At 43.2% G+C, this 18,172-nt stretch overlaps 1 protein-coding gene across 8 annotated transcripts in view; it reads right to left on the minus strand.

The window, feature by feature from the left end:
* The window catches only part of Glb1l2 (galactosidase, beta 1-like 2), a 43,430-nt gene that overhangs the window by 13,528 nt on the left and 11,730 nt on the right, over positions 1–18,172 (minus strand). For all 8 annotated transcript variants that reach the window (XM_006510297.4, NM_001310768.1, NM_153803.2 and 5 more), the window contains 4 exons: positions 17,512–17,607; positions 15,211–15,319; positions 4,103–4,195; positions 1,448–1,529 (listed from right to left, as the gene is read on the minus strand). In XM_006510297.4, the coding sequence (XP_006510360.1) occupies positions 1,448–1,529; positions 4,103–4,195; positions 15,211–15,319; positions 17,512–17,607 (380 nt within the window). The remainder of the gene's footprint in view (positions 1–1,447; positions 1,530–4,102; positions 4,196–15,210; positions 15,320–17,511; positions 17,608–18,172) is intronic.

The raw sequence follows: 18,172 nt of genomic DNA on the forward strand, positions 1-18,172 counted from the left end.
ACACAAAACAAACAAATCAGACACAAGGAGGTGCTGTCAGAGAAGCATGGCCCCCAGAAAGACTCACAGTGGGACTTACAGGAGGGCTCAGTCTCCCTGGGCGCCAGCTGCAGATGAGCGCACGTTCAAGCACAGGCCATCTGAGACAGCCCAAGGCCCATGCAGCTCACTGCTGCTGTGAGATAGAGCGGTCAATGAAATGAGCCATTCCATAGGTTAAAAGGGAAAATGGAGCCAGAAGAGTGGGCTGAGCCTTTCAAGGATATTCTAGCAGGGTGTTCAGAGAAAGCCTCACTGCAAGGACCACCAGAGAGGAAGCCAGTGCAGACTCCCTAAAGGCGTACAGAGTCACCGAATCCCAGGGCATTCCATGTACTTGAGGAATGGGAGCCAGGAGGGTGGAACAGAGTGGGAAACAGGAGGCACCTGGAGGGGAACTCAGTCGGTCACGTGTGTGTGGAGACTGAGGCATGCTGCCAGGGAGTACTCGGGGTCATGTGTAGGGCTATGGGAGCAGGCAGGGGTGGGGGGGTGCCTGTGGGAGGGAAGAGTGAAGGGGCGTGCAGGGGTTGCTGCTGTGTGAGGAGCCAGTGTGGCCTTTCTCAGAGTGTGTGCATCTCTCTTGTCTCAATGGAGCAAGGGAAGCCAAGCAGTAGATCAAGATGATCTAGGCTGTTCCCTTAACTGTTAGGCACACGGCGTTGCTATGTAGTCTTGGCTGGCCTGGAACTATGTAACCCAGGCTGGCCTCAAACTCACAGCCCTCCTGACACCCTTCCCTAGCGCTAGGTTGGCGTGTGCCCCAGCCCAACGCCAGGGTTACATTCTCAATGGCGGGCAGAGATTGCTGCATTGAGAAAATGCTGCTGGAGGGGTCAGTGAAGAGAGAAGTCGGTGGGAACACTGCAGCCTCGCAGGTGGGAAAGATGGTAACAGTAAGGTAGCGAACCACATCCAATTTCCGGATATATTTTAAAGGCAGGAAGCACCTAGCCTAGAAGAGACTTGAAGTGCCAAGATGGGGGGTTTGGGGGGGGGGGGCTGCCCAGAGGAGAAGGAGAGGGAGGACAGGGAAGGATTGTGGGAGGGGTGACCAGGAGGGGGGCAGTGAGTGAGATGTAAAGTAAATACGTTTAAAAGCATTAAATTTAAATTTTAAAAAAAGGTAAAAGCAAAAGGATGTGCCCAGTGGCTGCTGTGTCCGGCTGGACAGGGCTCAGAAAAACCGCAAGGTTTGGTGCACTTGAAGGGAAATGGAGCTGCAATTTTCCAATAAACTGGCTGATAAGGCATTTGCTAAAAAGAAAAGGGCCATGGGGATGCCGTGCACCCTATTACGCCTACAACCCAGAGGGCCAATCCCCTTGCTATACAACACAGGCACCAAAGAAACCGCTGTTTACATCTCAGCCCAGGGAGTTGTAAGCAGGCAGCCTCCTCCAGGTACCTCCATCAACGACTCCCTTTTCCAGGCCATCTTTGTTGTCCGAGGTCAGGAGCATCTCAATGATGCCTCTGTCTTCCAAAGCCTGTTTGGGGGATAAAAGACAAGTTATAACCTGTTCTCATGGCTCGGAGTTCCTGCAGGGTCACTGCCAAAGCCGAGTTTGTCTACAGAGCAAGAGAGAAAAATCTAGTCAAAGTACTCTGCATGTTATCTACACCCATGATATTCAACCAAGTTCCAATAACTGCTTGCTTTCCAAGTGTGACAGAGGACAAGCCTGCTGAGATCTGGCAGGCCTTGGTCACTTCTGTAGGGCTGATCAGTTTGAGGCTACACATAAGCTTATTCCGAGGCTGGCTCAGGGAGGGTAGATGCCATGCGATTGACTAAGGAACTCCATCGAGAAGGTCAGGTCTCGCCAGGAGAACACTATACTTTCCCTTTCATCCACAGCATGAACAAGCAGCCAGTCTCTTCTGCACTCTGAGCCAGTATGAGCTTGATTAATGGCGAGAGCACACCTCAGGGCCATGCCTGTGGAGTACTGCCCATGGCCAGAAGAACTGGAAGCACTTCTTGGAGGGCATAAAGCCCACTGCTGGCGGAGCAGGAGGATTGCTGCCACTCGGAATAGCTGATAGCATGAGAACATTAGCCATGATGCTAAGCACTTGGACTGTCTCCTTCACTCTTCATAGCCAACATGTGAACAGCACAAACAACGCGTCAGAGGCTGAGTGAAGGATGATCAGTTACAGAGGTCATGCAAGAGGTGAACTCAAAACATGTCCACCCGCATGTGCTCCACCCTGGGACTCTGGACTCAAACCATTCTACAAAGGTGGTTTTACAATGACAAGACTATTTATTTCAATGGAATTCCTCTGGAAACCAAAGGGTAACATGTAACAATAAATGCCAGATCCCATGTGCTGTGAGGACAGAACAAAAAAGGCTTCAAGACTCAGGGATGGCAGGGACTGGGGCATTTAATCCATGAGGAATATTGGTGAGGTCTCTATTAAAAGCCCTGACCCAAACTCCTTCAACTACCTGACTAGTTACTCGCTGACACAGAACATTAAATGTTCTATACCCTTAAATTTTACAGACATTATTTTTTTTCCCCTTTAAAGGCCAATTTCTATTTCCTAAGTGCTAGCCACCTGCCAAGCACAGAGCTCACACCCTCCCACAGAAGCCTTAGGAAAGGGCAATTTTGTGTCCATTTTGCACTTGCTGAGAGTAGGGCTCAGAAAGTTGAGGGAGACCATGCCCAAGGTCATTCAAGGCCAGCAGGCTGCACATCTTGCTGACATGCCCAGGAGAAGTTGCATAGCAGTTCAGGAAAGGATCGTTCCCAAGAGCCTCCACAGGCTGAGCTCTGGGCACCAGGGAAGTAAGGCTGTATAGACAAGATCCCCAAGGGAGTTACTCTCTACTCCTGATGCTCCTCAGAGCTCTTGTCTGCAGCTGCATCATTGGTAAACAACTGCTGGAGAGGCGCCCGTACCCCAGGGAGTCTGACAGAGGGAGGCCTGCAGCAAGAGAAGCTCTGGAGTCTAGGCCTGGCTTTTTCTAGGCGACTCAAAACAAGGAAATTAGACACGTGCTCGATCCAGAATGTGGACAAGGACTGACTGCCCCTTTCCAGCTGGAGGAATGCCACCCTTCCTAGACAGCTGGTACCCTGCTGAGAGCTCTCCTCAAGTAAGAAGGAGGGGGCAGGGAGTCTGACACTAGAGGTTGGAACACCTGAGTTTCAGTCTCCAGTCTGTACAAAAGAAAAGTGATTTCTAGATGGAAAGTTAAACTGGGGCTAAAAGCAGTAGACACCTGCTGTCCAGAGCACCTGAGCCAAAGTCATAGGCCTTTAGTCATACAGATCCACAGTCCATTTCCTACTTCCCAGTCACACCATGGCCAGCTCTCCAGGGTACACTGAAGCCAATGCCAATGACTATCAGAGTCATTCATTGATAATTTATTGTATACCTACAGCAGTGCCAGGCCACCTGACTTTACATGATTCAAAAGACGCAGGCACTCCTTGAAGCCTGCTTAGTGTAAGAGAAAAGGGGGCTTAGGAAAACTGGGGTATTTGTTCAAAGCCTCAAGTGAAAACACAAAACCAGAAACAGACGTGAATGTGCCAGGCCTGTCTTTGCTGTCACCCCACCATCTTCTCCGTCTGTCATCCCAAGTGAATCTGTGGTTTACTCACTCCATGATTTGATGTCTGCGCACCACCCCAGAAATTCTTATAATGAGTGCCATATGTAGATGGTCGTTGTTATTTGTTTTGCTTTTCCATTTCCTCAATAAAGTCAATGAGCAACCACAAATCTGGCTTTATGCTAGGACGAGGCCGACAGCCCACAAAGATTTGCTCACCTCCATTTAATTAAGGTAATTCCTTTCTTCTTAGTCCCTGCATACTGGATGTACACTGTAGCTAGCACGATAAACCCAATCGATAAAGGATAAGTGAGTGGCAGGTCGGCTGAGATGAGCCATGAAGAACATCTCACTAATTAATGAGTGGTGTTGGAAGACATGGTGTATTAATTAGAGAAAAGTACTAGGGCAACGTGTCACAATCTATAATAGAGTCCAGAGGAAGAAATGCGAAGCCATGAGTGTAGTGACTCTTACCTTCTTGATGTAAGGCATGTATGCACGGTCTTTGTTATAGGAACCGTATTCATTCTCCACTTGCACGGCGATGATAGGTCCTCCATGCTTATACTGGAGGAAAGAGATAAACAGAAGTGAAATGGGTAGTGGGGACATGATATCTAAATTTACACCCATTACAAATGACTAGTAGCACACAATACTGAGAACAGAAATCTCAATAGGCTGTGTGTGTAATGGGGAGTGACAGCATCAGACATCGAAGCAAGGAGCATCAGGCCATGTCTTCCCGTGGAAATATCAAATAACCACAGACTAACCACAGCAGTACTGGAAACCAGTCTAAGAGCAAAGCAAATAAGTGTCATGATCACCAATCAAAAAGCCACTGCAAATGATAGTAGGAAATCTGTCATGTTGGTACTCGGCCTTGGCCCCAGTTCCTCCTGTGTGCAGCACAGTGTGGTTAAGAGAAAGCATCTCTTCCAACCCCCAGAACGGACATGCAGAATGAAGCTCATTTACAATGTTCTGGTCTGTCTGTGGACTGCCGGGTAGAGTGGCTTCCATCTCAGATGACTTAGGACCCAGGCTGGAAGCTGAAGAAGGCAGTGGCAGATGCAGTAGCGTGTCAACACCAAAGACTACAGACTTGTGATTGACTGGAGCAATAGAGTAACGGGCCAAAGAACATGGCAAGCATCCTAGAAGAAACTGCAACAGGACTTCTGGGGACATGATGACTCGTAAGGAGATTAGGGTTTGGGTGGCAGAAAGATGGTATGGACAAAATATATGTCCAGAAAATAGGAGGGATTGTATATCTGCATCCTGAGCTGAGTTTCCAATTTCAAAACCCCATCAATTGGTAAAGGCCTTCTCTGACCATCTGCAGAAACAGGGAAAGATGATTTAAAAAAAAAATGCCTTTTGTTCAAACAAAAGCCCTGGGGCAAACACACACACAAATAAAGAAACATGGAAGTTGGGAACATAACCCAGTAGAAAATACTCGGAAGTTTCCTAGCATGTGTCAGGCCCTAGGTTGGATGCTCAGAACCACAAACCAAAAAGAGGGGAAAAGAGCAAGGCTTGACTTGATGGAAAGGAGAAAGAGATGAGAGGATATAGGAGGGCTTTGATCAAAGACTATATATCACATACACACGTGCATATATACGCACACAACAGATTTACTAGACAAAGGGGACAGTAAATGAACTTGAAAACAATCGTTTTAAGTTACCTACCTTAAGGGAAAGAAAAGAAAAATGGATGAAAAATGTGAACAGGGCCTAATGAACTTAGGTGATACCATTTATCAGACCAATATACTTACTTTTTGACATGGAGGGGGAGGAAGGGGAAAGGGGAGAGAGAGAAAATGCCAGACCCTAGATGAAGAGCTGTAGGCAATTAATGGCTGTTAGGAGAGGAAACGCCAGTCTTTTCTGGGGACAAGGCCTCCAGTGGGTTATCCAATCACAGTGCTCAGCACTAAATACACAGACATAGAGCAACACTAAATGAACTCAGCAGCACAAAATTAAATACATATTTCATATATACATACATATATATTACATATTTAAAGAAGAGGTCAATAATTCCAGTGGGAGCAACATGGAAGGAGTTGAAGGGGGGAAGAGGTAGAAATGGTATAATTATGATACTCATATAAAAATCTCAAAAAAAATCAAAATTTAAATTAAAAAAAGAAAATATAGAGAAGGGTATTTAGAGAATTAATGGCTGACCAGGCATGGTGGCATGCATCTTCAATCCCAGAACTTTGGGAGGCTGAGGTAGGTGAATTATGAGTTTAAGACCAGCCTATGTGTAGAGTGAATCTGAGCTTGAGAGCAAAAACTCATCGAATGTTTAAAAGGAAGGGGGGAGGGGAGGCAGAAGAGGGAAGAGGGATGACTAGAGAGAGGGAGGGCAGAAGGGAGGGAGGGACAGAGGGGAGAAAGAAAAGGGAAGTGAAAAAGGAAAGGGAAAGGGTGAAAAGGAAAGAATAGTTGAAAATCCCTCAAATTTGTGTATGCACACACACACACACACACACACACACACACACACACACACACATCCCAAAATCTCAGAAATTCCTACATAGTGATGTTTTATGAAGCCAAATGGTTGAAAATACAAGGAAGGGAGAGCAGGATACATGGAGGAAAATGATATATCACTTTACAATAAACTGTCAGTGAAGCTACCAGGTAGACCCAGCTACGGGTCAAAAGACAGTGGGATAGATAATACATTCAGTGCACTAAAAGAAAACAGTTGTTAACTGGAAACTCTTTATTCTAAAAAACAAACAAACAAACAAACCTTTACAAATATAAATTTCTGACCAAGGGAAGTTGAAGGAGTTGATTCCTTCACGCTTAGTGTGCAATTAATTCCTAATTAATTCCTCAAGCTGAAATGAGTCTAGGGAACCTGAAGCTATATAAAATATGGTGTCCTCCAGAAACGACAAGCAAACAACACAGCACCCTGGAACAGCTCGACACATATTTTTCTCTTGGGCAAGATAGACCATTTTCATTACAGCCCATATGTTAGACCACAAAACAAGTTCTCATAAATTTTAAAACACTGAAATCAAAGTATTTTTCTACTTACAGTGGAGTGAAATAGAAATTAACAGGGAAAGAAAACTGGAAAGTTAACAAATAATGCACATTTAACAATAATAATAAATAACAATGGCTAATAAAGAAATCACCATAGACAATAGAAAAAAATGAGATAAATGAAAATAAAAACAAAAAATTGACAAAATGCAAGGAATTCCCAGCTGTGCACACATTTAAAAGATGAAGCGTCTCAGATTAACTATTCACCCTCATGTCTTAGGAAGTCAGGGAAAGCTCTGACAAAAATGAAAGCAGAGGCTGGTGGCTGTTCAGGGTGCTTAGAGGAAGTGAGTGCTAGCCCTTAATAGGACATTTCAGCACTTCCTCTAAGGCTTGGGGTGTGGGAGATGAGGGAGACATCATAGAAGAACGGAGATAAAAAATAGAAGAGCCAGACGATAGGGAGGATGTCTTTAGGGCTGGCACAACCATTGCAAACAGACCGAATAACAGCTAGAGCTGCCTACATTGGGTCTGCACAAGACTGGGCCTGTCAACAGCCAATCACTGATTAGAAAGGGAGCTTGGGGCCCCTCCCCTCCCTGCCTATCTATAAGCAACTGACAGATTCTAGGGAGGGACGGTCCTTGTTTTCAGTGGAACACACCAGACTCACAGGGTTACACGGACAACCCCGGTTAAAATCAGTGAGAGATGAAATTAAATGAAAAGGATAAAGGTGGCAAGGGACCTGGAGGGAGGAGGAGGTGTGACAGGGTAGAAGGGAGAGAAGAGAGTAAGGGATGAGAGTAAATGCAACACACTCCATACACACACGGAACTGTCAAAGAACAAATATTGCCAAGTAACTAAAAAGCACATAGGAAAGGAGAAACAACTTTCAGAAGGAATAAAAGAACATAGGTTGAGCCAGAAATGTTTTAAGAGATGAGAAAAATTAGCAATATAAGACCTGAGTTTTTAAAAAGAAAAAAAAAATGTATAAAACTGAGAAAAACCAAGGTGGAGAGATGGCTCAAGATTAAGAACACCAGCTGCTTTTCCCGGGGTCCTGAGTTTAATTCCCAGCAACCACATGGTGGCTCACAACCATCTGTAATGGGATTAGATGGCCTATTCTGGTGTGTCTGAAGACAGCGACAGTGTAGTTATATACATTAAATAAATAAATAAATCTTTTTTTAAAAAACTGAGAAAAACCTTTAAACTAAGAAAAATGGAAGACTCGATTAAAATCAGAAACTAAACAGTACATGGCTACTGATTTTATAAAAGTTACAAAAAAAGGGGGGGGGAGTTTGGATGCCTCCTCAATCCTCAGCCTTCAAAAACAAAAACAAAAACAAATAAGCTGCTTATTTTTACAATGAACAGTGGTAAATATAGACCCCTGCAACTATTCAACATGCAGGGAGTAACTGTTGGATTTCCAGCCATAAATGAGATATCTTCACCACATCCCTTCCACACATGGCTCAGAAAAATCCCAAAACAGAAGGCAGGAAGGTAATAAGAGGCAGAGGTTAGGGCGGCTGCTATGTACTGGAGAAGAGTCAGTTTTCTTCAGGTGTGCAGCGCTCCACACACAAACACCCCAGCTGGAGGTCCATGCGCTAGTGAATGGCCCCAAAACCATACACATATCTGCAGTCCTAATTGAAATATACATATTTATATTTTATAAATACAAACTAATTTTTATATATGTATACATACACACACATTTATATTTATATTTATATTTATATTTATATTTATATTTATATTTATATTTATATTTATATTTATATTTATATTTATATTAGAATTTATATAAATCCCATGGTTTGCAAGGGGAGGTCCAGAAGGGGCTGAAGTGAGGAATGCAAGTGAATATGGTCAAAATTAAATAGCATAAATGTATGAAATGAGCAAATGATAAATGAAAGAATTATGGTTTTTAAAAGAGAAGTTTAAACAACTATATACAACTGAGTAACCCAGATGAAATACATGAATTCCTAGAAATATAGTAAATCATGAAGAAAAGAAAGTGCAAACACGCCTGCATCAGTAATCAAGAGTCTCCCCATCAAGAAAGGACCAGGACCACAGGCTTCACTGATGAATTCTATTTTTGCTTCTCTTTTAGTTACTTTTTTTAAAAAACAAGTTTCGACTGTGTAGCCCAAAATGCCCTGGATCTAACTATAGTCTAAACTGATCTTCAACTTACTCTGTAGCCAGGGTGTCCTTGAACACTCAATCTCCCTGTTACTGTTTCCTTAGCATTAAGATTATACTCAGCATCTCTATTAAATACTGAAAACAGAATTTACACCAAATGAAGTTCAGAAATACTCTCTATGTTATTCAATGGGGTCAGCACTACCAAGCCAGAGAACACTATAAACAAACAAAAAACCTATCCAGCAGCACCCGGGGGGAGGGGGGGCAGAGGCAGGCAGAACTCTGTAAACTTAAGGCCTACCTGGTCTACACAGTAAGTCCAGCTGAGCAGGGCTGTAAAATGAGACACTGTCCAAAAACAAACAAACAAAAACACTACAAACTAATCCTTGATTCAAAGGATTACACACCAAGAACAAATAAGATTAAATTCTGGGATGTAAGGGTAACCAATACGAAAACCAATGTAAACTATATTCTGAAAATTAAAAAAAAAAATCATACACTCTCCTTTTTGTACATAAAAAGCACTTGACAGAATTGGATGGACTTGAAGAATAAGAACATTCAACAAACTAGGAACTACCTCAACATAATAAAGCCCACATATGAGAAGCCCATGGCCAACACCATACTCAGCAGTGAACAACCAGAACCCTGTCTTCCAGATGCAGAACAAGACAGACTCCTTCACTGATTCTGTTCAACACAGTTCTGGTCCCAGCTAAAGCATTAGACAAGAGAAAGCAAGCTTGCACAAATGTTAAAAATGAAATCCTTACTACTTGTACACATATGACCTTAATGTAGAAAACCACCAGTGACTCCACAGACAGACAATAGTGTTACAGTTTATGGGCCAACTCTGTGAGTTTACCGGACACAAAATCAACAAACAAAAATAAAATCAGTTCTATTTCTATATACAACCAATGACTATCTCCAAATAGTATCAAAATGGATAAAATAAGACTTTAAGGAAGTGAAATACTACAAGTTGATACTAAGAGAAAGTTAAGAAGATACCAATAAAGAAATTAATTCTGGGTCCATCCATTAGAAGAGCCACCGTTCTTAAGTCAGTGCTGTCTAGTGATCTACAGGTGCCATGAAATTCCTATCACAACCCCAGGGCTGTTGCTGAAATAGAAAAAGATATTCTAAACTTCATCTCCAAATGGACACCTAGGAGCCAAACAATGTAAAAGGTTATAGAGACCTCCCACTTTGGACTTCAAAACATACTACAAAGCCAGATACTGAAGCCATGGGGTAGTGGCATGATGGCATTATCTACTGAAATTATTTTTTAATATTTATTGGCTTTTTAATTTTTTCTTCATAAAATATATTTTGACCATATTCTTTCTCCTCTCCCAATTCCTCTTAGCTCTTCCCCATGTCCCTACCCACCCAACTCCATGTTCTTTCTCTCTCACCCCATAAAAAAAGAAAATAAAAACAAAGACAAAAATACCAAAGCAAAACAACAACCAACCAAAGATAAAAAGTGTACAGTCCACTTTGTGTTGTCTAGCTACTCCTAAGTGTGGTGCCTGCCCTGGAGTACGGTTGATATACCCAGGGTCACTCCATTGGAGAAAACTGATTTTCCCTCTACTCGCCATTGCAAACAGATTCTTGGTTAGAGGTGACCTGTGTGTCCATTTCGTCTTGTCCATGCTTTGATTCTGTCTGGCTTGAACTTGTGCAGGTCTTGTGCATGCTGCTGCAGTTTCTGAGTTCCTACATGCATCAGTCTCTTGTGTGTAGAGTCATCTAGCACCTCTGCCAATAGTTTAAAGGACACAGATATTCTTCCTATTCTATAGGCTGCCACTCTGGTCAAACAATGGTGTCCTTTGCGGTACAGAAACTGTTTAGCTTCATGGGGTCCCATTTATAAGTTGTTAGTCTTATGGAACCCCTATGCTGTGGGGTCCCATTATAAAAGTCCTTCCCTGGGTCATTGAGTTCAAGTGAATTCTCTACATTCTCTTTGTTCGATTCAGAGTATCAGGTTTTACGTTGAGGTCTCCTAATCTACTTTCCTTCTTCAACCTGCAGCCATCCAATTTGACCAGCACCATTGTTGAAGACTCTGTCTTGTCCCCAGTGTGGTTTGTTTTGTTTTGTTTTGTTTTGTTTTGTTGTTTTGTTTTTTCTTCTTCTTTGGCAAAAAGTAGGTGTCATAGGTATGTAGAGTTATGTCTGGGTCTTTGATTCTATTCCATTGATCAATATGTCTGTTTTTACTCCAAAATCAATCATGATGTTTTTTATTGGTATAGATCTGTAGTACAACTTGAAACATGGCATAGTGATAAAGCCAGCATTTCTTTTATTATTCAAAATTCTTTTAGTTGTCCTGGGGTTTTTTTTTTTTCTTTTTTTTTTTTTTTTTTTTTTTTGTTCCCATATGAAGTTTAAGGTTGTTGGGTTTTTTTCCAGTAAAGAATTGTGTTGGAATTTTGATGGTCGTGGCATTAAATCTGTAGCTTGCTTTTGGTGGGATGGACATTTTTTTTTAATATTAATCCTACTGTCCCACGAGCATGGGAGATTTTTTCCATCTTCTGGAACGTTCTCCAATGTCTCAAAGATTTTATTGCACAAGTCTTAAGGCTACTATGAAAGGTACTGTTTTCCTGGATTCTTCCTCAGTATGTTTGCCATTTGTATGTAGGAAAGATACTGATTTTGTATTACTTTTGTATCCAGCTACTTTTCTGAAAGTGCTTCTCAGCTGTACAAGTTTTCTGGTGGAGTTCTCAGGGTTTTTTCCATATGTAATCATAATGTCTACAAATATGACTATGTTTACTTCTTCCTTTCTTATTTGTATCCCCTTGATCTCCTTCAGTTTTCTCTCTGTTTAGGATAATGTTGACTGTGGGCTTGCTGTAAATGCCTGTATTGTATTAAGATACCTCCCTTGTATCCCTCATCTTTCCCATTTTTAGTAGCTGATAGAATTCCTTTTCTTACACTATACCTGCTCTCTCCTGAAGCCCACATTTCCCTCCTAGGGGATGCCAAGTGTTTCTGAAGTTACGTGTAGCAGTTCTATAGATGCTCTGGACCACTTCCCAATTCCAATGATTCCACAGTTTCCTGCGTTAGAAGGTTTAAATGTTTGAAATGTGTCAAAATTCATATGCAAAATCATAACTTCAAGTGGTATTAAGAGACAGAACCTCTGAAAGGTGACAGGATCATGAGGATGGAGTCGTCATGAGTGGATTATTGTTTTTATGAAAAATGCCACGGGCTAGGGAGGGACTTTAGAGATAAAGGACTTACCTATTATATATGAGCAATCCAAGGTGGGAAAGAGGACAGAGGAGACAACCAGATGAGGTTGGGGGATTGACTGACTGACTGAGTGACTGATGGATTGATTGATTGATTGATTGATTGATTGATCAACTGGTTGATTGATTGATTGATTGACTGACTGACTGACTGACTGACTGATTGATTGACTGACTGACCAACTGACTACTGACTGACTAACTGAGTGACTGGTTGATTGACTGACTGATTGATTGATTGATTGACTGACTGACTGATTGATTGACTAACTGACCAACTGACTACTGACTAACTGACTGAGTGACTGGTTGATTGATCGACTGATTGATTGATTGACTGACCGACTGAGTGACTGACTGACTGATTGATTTGTTGACTGATTGATTTGTGGGATTTCTGGCTTTCTGACCCTCCCCAGTTTTCCTGGGGTTTGAAGCTGTCATGCAGTAGTTTCTCTTAGCTGTTATTTTCAGCCATCATACAGCTCCCCCTTAGAATAGTTTCCCCTTGGCTGCTGATTTTAAACCATCAGATAGTAGTGGGCTTGTGTTTCATGATTCAATTATATATGACAAGTGATGGTATGGAAATATGAGATGGGAAATTCCATATACAAATCATAAATTTTAAACTGTGCATAAATTCAAAGGGAGGAACAATCTGACAAAAGCTAGCACTGGCCTATCATGTTCAGCCTGACTGTAAATCATCTCTTTGTCCAGGGTGTCTGTGCTGCATACAACCTCTCTGTCAGTCACATAGTGGCCACATCAGTTTTAGAGGAATTTCAGGACTGCACTGCTCGGGTATACATAGGCCTGGCTCTACTTTAAAACAGCCCCCAAAGTATAAGATTAGAGATCCCAGGGTCATTAAGAACATTAGCTGCTCTTCTGTAGGTCAAGGGTTTAATTTCCATAGGTCATGGCAGCTTACTGCTGTCTATAACTGTATGGAATATAATTCCCTCTTCTGGTGTGCAGACAGTGGTGTGCAGACAGACATGCATACAAAAAATCCATATAATATAAATAAATAAATCTTTTTTACAAGATCAGAGATCCTGATGACTTATTACAGTGTACTGTTATAATTGTTCTATTTTATGATGCTATTATTATTAATGTCTTACTCTGTCTGATCCATGTAAACTTTGTAGGGAACCTCAGAGTCAGCTCAAGGCACCCCAAGACCATGTTCTCAGAACAAAGGAGATTTATTTTCCCCGAAGGGACAGAGTCCATGGATAAGGGATAAAGACGGAACATAGAGAAAGAGGGAGAAAGGGAAGGGGGCAAGGAAGATGGAAGAAAAAGAGCAAGGGAGAGGGGGGTAAATGATATTTGTCCCGGGGAGGTGGGGTGGACAAAAGACTGCCTATGGTTAGAGAGACAGATGTGGCCCATAGGCAAATGGAGGATTATAAAGATATAATAGGAAACCGCATGTTAGAATGAGGTGTTTAATTTTAATAGGTCATGTTAATTAGGTGAGCCAAAGGGGGCTTTTGATTTCTGGACTTCAATACTTTGATAGCTGGACATTGGTAGTTACCCTCAGGAAGAGAAATTGACTAAATAAGGGAATAGACCTTTGGAGCTAGCTTTAGTAATGCAATCTAGTGGTTTTTATCAAGGCAGAGGGAACTGGGGTCATGGGTAAGGTCTGCCAGAGTGATGCTCACCACACTCAAGCTAGCCAGAGTCCCTTCAAACTTCATTGTCTATGTCTATGAATAGGAACATGTTATGTATGGAAGGTTTACTCCTATGTGTGGTCCCAGGCACCCATTAAGGGTTTTGGAATTCATTTCTCTAATGAGGAAGATAGATAGATAGATAGATAGATAGATAGATAGATAGATAGATAGATATGTATATATAGTGATATTAACTATATACTTAAAAGGGTCAGTTTTTGTTAAATACATCTTACAAAATAAAAAAAATCAAGTGAAACAATTGTGCTGTACCCATGAGCAGAGCTGGTTATTCTATTCGCATGCCTCAGAATGCATCCCCAGAAAACCTTCACTGCTGCTCCCACCACGTAATGTAGTGGACCATCTCAGGAACTCCATGTGCTAGGACAGGCTAGGCTAAGAAATCCCAAGCTTCCTGGTTCTTTCATATTTAGTAATGCCTGGTTCAGTAAATAAAAAGACAAGACACTCAGTTACATCTGATGTACATAAGCAGCTACATCTGATGTGTAGTTATAAATTTCCTGCAAATGTGGCTCAATTGATATTGGGGTATATGTATATAAATTTTTCCTTGCTTATGTGGCTTTCAAACCAACCCTGATAACCTGTTTCATCTGGCTGTTTATTTTAACTCATGTTGCTATGAATGTTCCAAACCATTAACCCAAGAGTGATCTTTTTTTTAAATCAGTGCACTATTTTATTGCTGTACTAATTTCCTAATATCATTCTTTGTGGTTTTACACAGCAACTGGGCTAATTAATCCCATTCCTGTTTGTTATTACTTGAAACTGTTACATAAAATATTAAGATTATTTCTACCGAAGTTTCATCTGAATACATTTGTTTTGAATAGTAGAAATGAATTGTATAGCACCGTTTGGTAGCATAGAGTGGTACTTTTAAAAAGACATCAATTAGAGCTTTATCCTCACAGAGAATTCTCATGTCCCATCTTGGGCCTTCCCATGTGTGCTGTGCCCTGTGTGGTCACTGTGTCACTGAGACCCTGACAGATGCATGCTTCAGTTCCTAAGGTCTCCTACGGACCCAAGCTCAGTTAGAGCTCTGGCTGCACAGACTAATATGTGTCCCCATGCCCACCTGTTATTTCGGTTCTGCCTGAGACCACACTAGTATGCACACTCTTTGAAAACACAAGTACTTCGGGCCCTTGTGTTCTAAAGCAAGCTCTCACAGAATGATGAAGAGTGTGCCCTTGTGGTGAGAAGAACTGCAGGGCCCTCATCTGCGAGCTTACTGAAGATTGCATGCTATTTAGAAGACAGGCAGAAAATCAAAATGCCTTTGCTTTTTCTTTTACCTGAAGTGGCACCACCCTGGACATCAGGTGGTCAAAGTAAAGATCCACTGCCTTAGTGAAGCCGTGGTAGGTTGTCCTCAGCTTCATGTCAGGGTCTTGGAGGAGCCAGCTTGGAGACAGAAACGAGGAAAAGGAGTACCAGTGTTATTGTCTGTGGGTTTGCTTGGGCAGGCCAGTGAGCAGGGAAAGGAAGCAGCTTCAACCCACTCAAGAATGGGTCTGGAGAGCAGGTCAGGCCAGGGCTAGTTACCATCCCACCACCACCAATTAGCTAGGAAGTCAGGAAGCTATGAACGCAATCCAGAGGCAAACACATCACAGTGCCAGCCTACACACTGAATGCCTTGGGGAGGAAGTTTGGGTTGAACTTCAGGGCTACAGGTGCTCTTAACTGCCCACTGGAAAAAGAACAGCAAGACCGGGTCTTCAAGTATTTACACTAACGGCCTAAACGGGCATCAGAGCACTCCTGGAATCGAGCACTCAGCTGAAACAGGGGAATCACGGTCTTAAAAGCAGCCTGAGATAAATAGTGAGGTAGCTGGCCTGTGCACTAAGACCCCATCCCAAGGCAGGGAGGAAGGCAAGGTCAAAAGGATTATAAATCACTGGACTAGAGAAGCCCAGATTCAACCTTCCAGGATGCCCCAGAAAAATGATCCCGATGACTTGTGAGATGGTATCAGAGGGACTCGGGAGCCTGGGCCCTGCAGTCTGCCACCAGAGCAGCAGCAGGAGAGCAAATCGATCTGCTGTGGTCACATATCCCAACAGAAATTCAGCACCAGGGGCTAGCTCCAAAGCTAAAGCCAAAGTGCTTCCCATTCAAATGAGTCCTAAAAAACATGTTTTCTACCAAGAGGCTCTGATGTCTCCCTTCCCCTAACTCAGAATCTCTGAAAAGTGACAGAAACATATCAAGGAATGTCAGCTGATAATGAAAGGCTGAAGGGGGCGTCTCCCCTAACCTGACCTGCACATCCTGAACTATCAAAGAGGCCTATTTTCTCAAAGCACTGACATCCTACCCTCCTGGGAATCCCTCATGAATAGGTAGGTGCCCCCCTCCATGGCAAGGGAGAGCAGATCTAAGAGTCCCCATTGCTTCTAATTTAAGAGTGTTAAACCCTGTTGTCCTCCTATGCCCGGCTCCAGCTGAGCCCAAGGAAAATGCTGACAGTGGCACAGGTGTCTAATCTGCAGAAAGGGCCAAGCAGCTTGTGTGCTCACAGCTCTGCCTGAAACACTGTGCCAGATCAGAATGATCCTGGCTGCTGGACAAAAGACAAGTTGTACCCCTGACGGAAGGGCAGGCCATGCTGGAAACAGAGAGCAGATAAGATCTGGGCATAGTACGTGTGCTGTGAGGACAGAGTTCCCCAAGCCACTTCTAGGACCAAGAGGTTCAGCCTCTTGGGAACAGCAGAGGTGGGCAGAGCCTGTTGCTAGCCACCAGTCATTGATGCCGTGAGGTCAGGCACAGCACAGGTGGGCAGAAGCTGTGACTAGCCACCTGTGATTGATGCTGTAAGGACAGAGATAGTGCAGATGGGTGGAGCCTGTGACTAGCCACTAGTGATTGATGCTGTGAGGTCAGACACAACACAGGTGGGCAGAGACTGTGACTAGCCACCTGTGATTTATGCTATAAGGACGGAAACGGTGCATATGGGTGGAGCCTGTTGCTAGCCACCTGTGATTGATGCTTCGAGGACAATGATGATAACACTTGATAAGATAGATCTTTTTCTTTGCCTGAAAATGAAGGCAGTCTTATTGAGAAAGGAACAGATGTGGGTCCACATGATACCCATTCAGATATCACTCCCACAGCATAACGCTCAGCACACTGACCTTACTGGAAATTACACTTAGGCAGAAACAGACCCAGGAGGACTCAAGACAAAACCGCAAGACCGATTCCTCTACACTACAGCAATACTTGGGGTTTTAATAAATCACCAGTAATATCTCTAAGAAACAGATAGGATGGTTTGGTTTGTTTCCTTTTGTATTGATGGACAGATCAGATAAGTAACCTGCCTGGGTGCCTCTCCAGTGTGGCCAGAACAATGAAATGCCTCCAGGCAGATAACCTCCGACTGCTGTCACCTGACACATAGAAGGACCTGAGGTTACTCAACAACAGCAGGGATGGCAGCATTATGCCAATGCCCCTTGCTTCAAAGAGACAATTCTGCACAGAACAAAAACTACCTTAAAAAAAAAAAAACTAAGTCAACACCTCTAAGCGCCCAGACACTTCCAGCTACTCTGGAGACCCACACTGCCATCTCTCACCTGGGCAAGCCCCCGAGGTCAATCTCACTACAGATGTAGGGCCCTGGTCGCAGAATCACCCACAGCCCGATCTTTGCAGCCAGCTGGATAAAGGCCCTAAGAAGAGAAAAAAATGTCAGCCCTGAGAATCTAGAATAAGATTAAATATGGGAGGAACGACAGGCATTTTGATATCAAATCTTCCCTGTTCCTCCCTGCTCCTTCCTCTCTCAATCAGGAAACATGGGGTAAGAGGGACATGGCCAAAGTTCAACATAGCAGAGAATTCTTGCACAACACAGGGAGCCAGAAACCCAGGGAGCTGGGTATGCACTGCTTCCTTGCATCAGGACCATCCATGCAGACCCACTGGAAGTGGTCAGACAGACAACATACAGGAACTTTGCACCCAGAAGCAGCCCAATTCCATCCCAGGTATATGAACCCCAACAAGGAGTCTGGTGGGATATGGGATCTAGACTATCTGGACTGTAATTAAAAGGAGGACAGGAACCTGTAGGCTGAGAGCCCTGGGTAATATGTCACAGCTGGGGAGCATCCAGGCTCTGAGTTCAAAGCCTTTCTCAGCACTCTAAGAACAAGGCTCAAGACCCAGTCCTCAGTTTCTCAAAACAGATTTAAGACAGAACATCCTGATGGCTTGTCACCAACCCCAAGTAGC

Source organism: Mus musculus, chromosome 9 (genome assembly GCF_000001635.26).
Source record: "Mus musculus strain C57BL/6J chromosome 9, GRCm38.p6 C57BL/6J".
Classification (NCBI taxonomy): domain Eukaryota; kingdom Metazoa; phylum Chordata; class Mammalia; order Rodentia; family Muridae; genus Mus; species Mus musculus.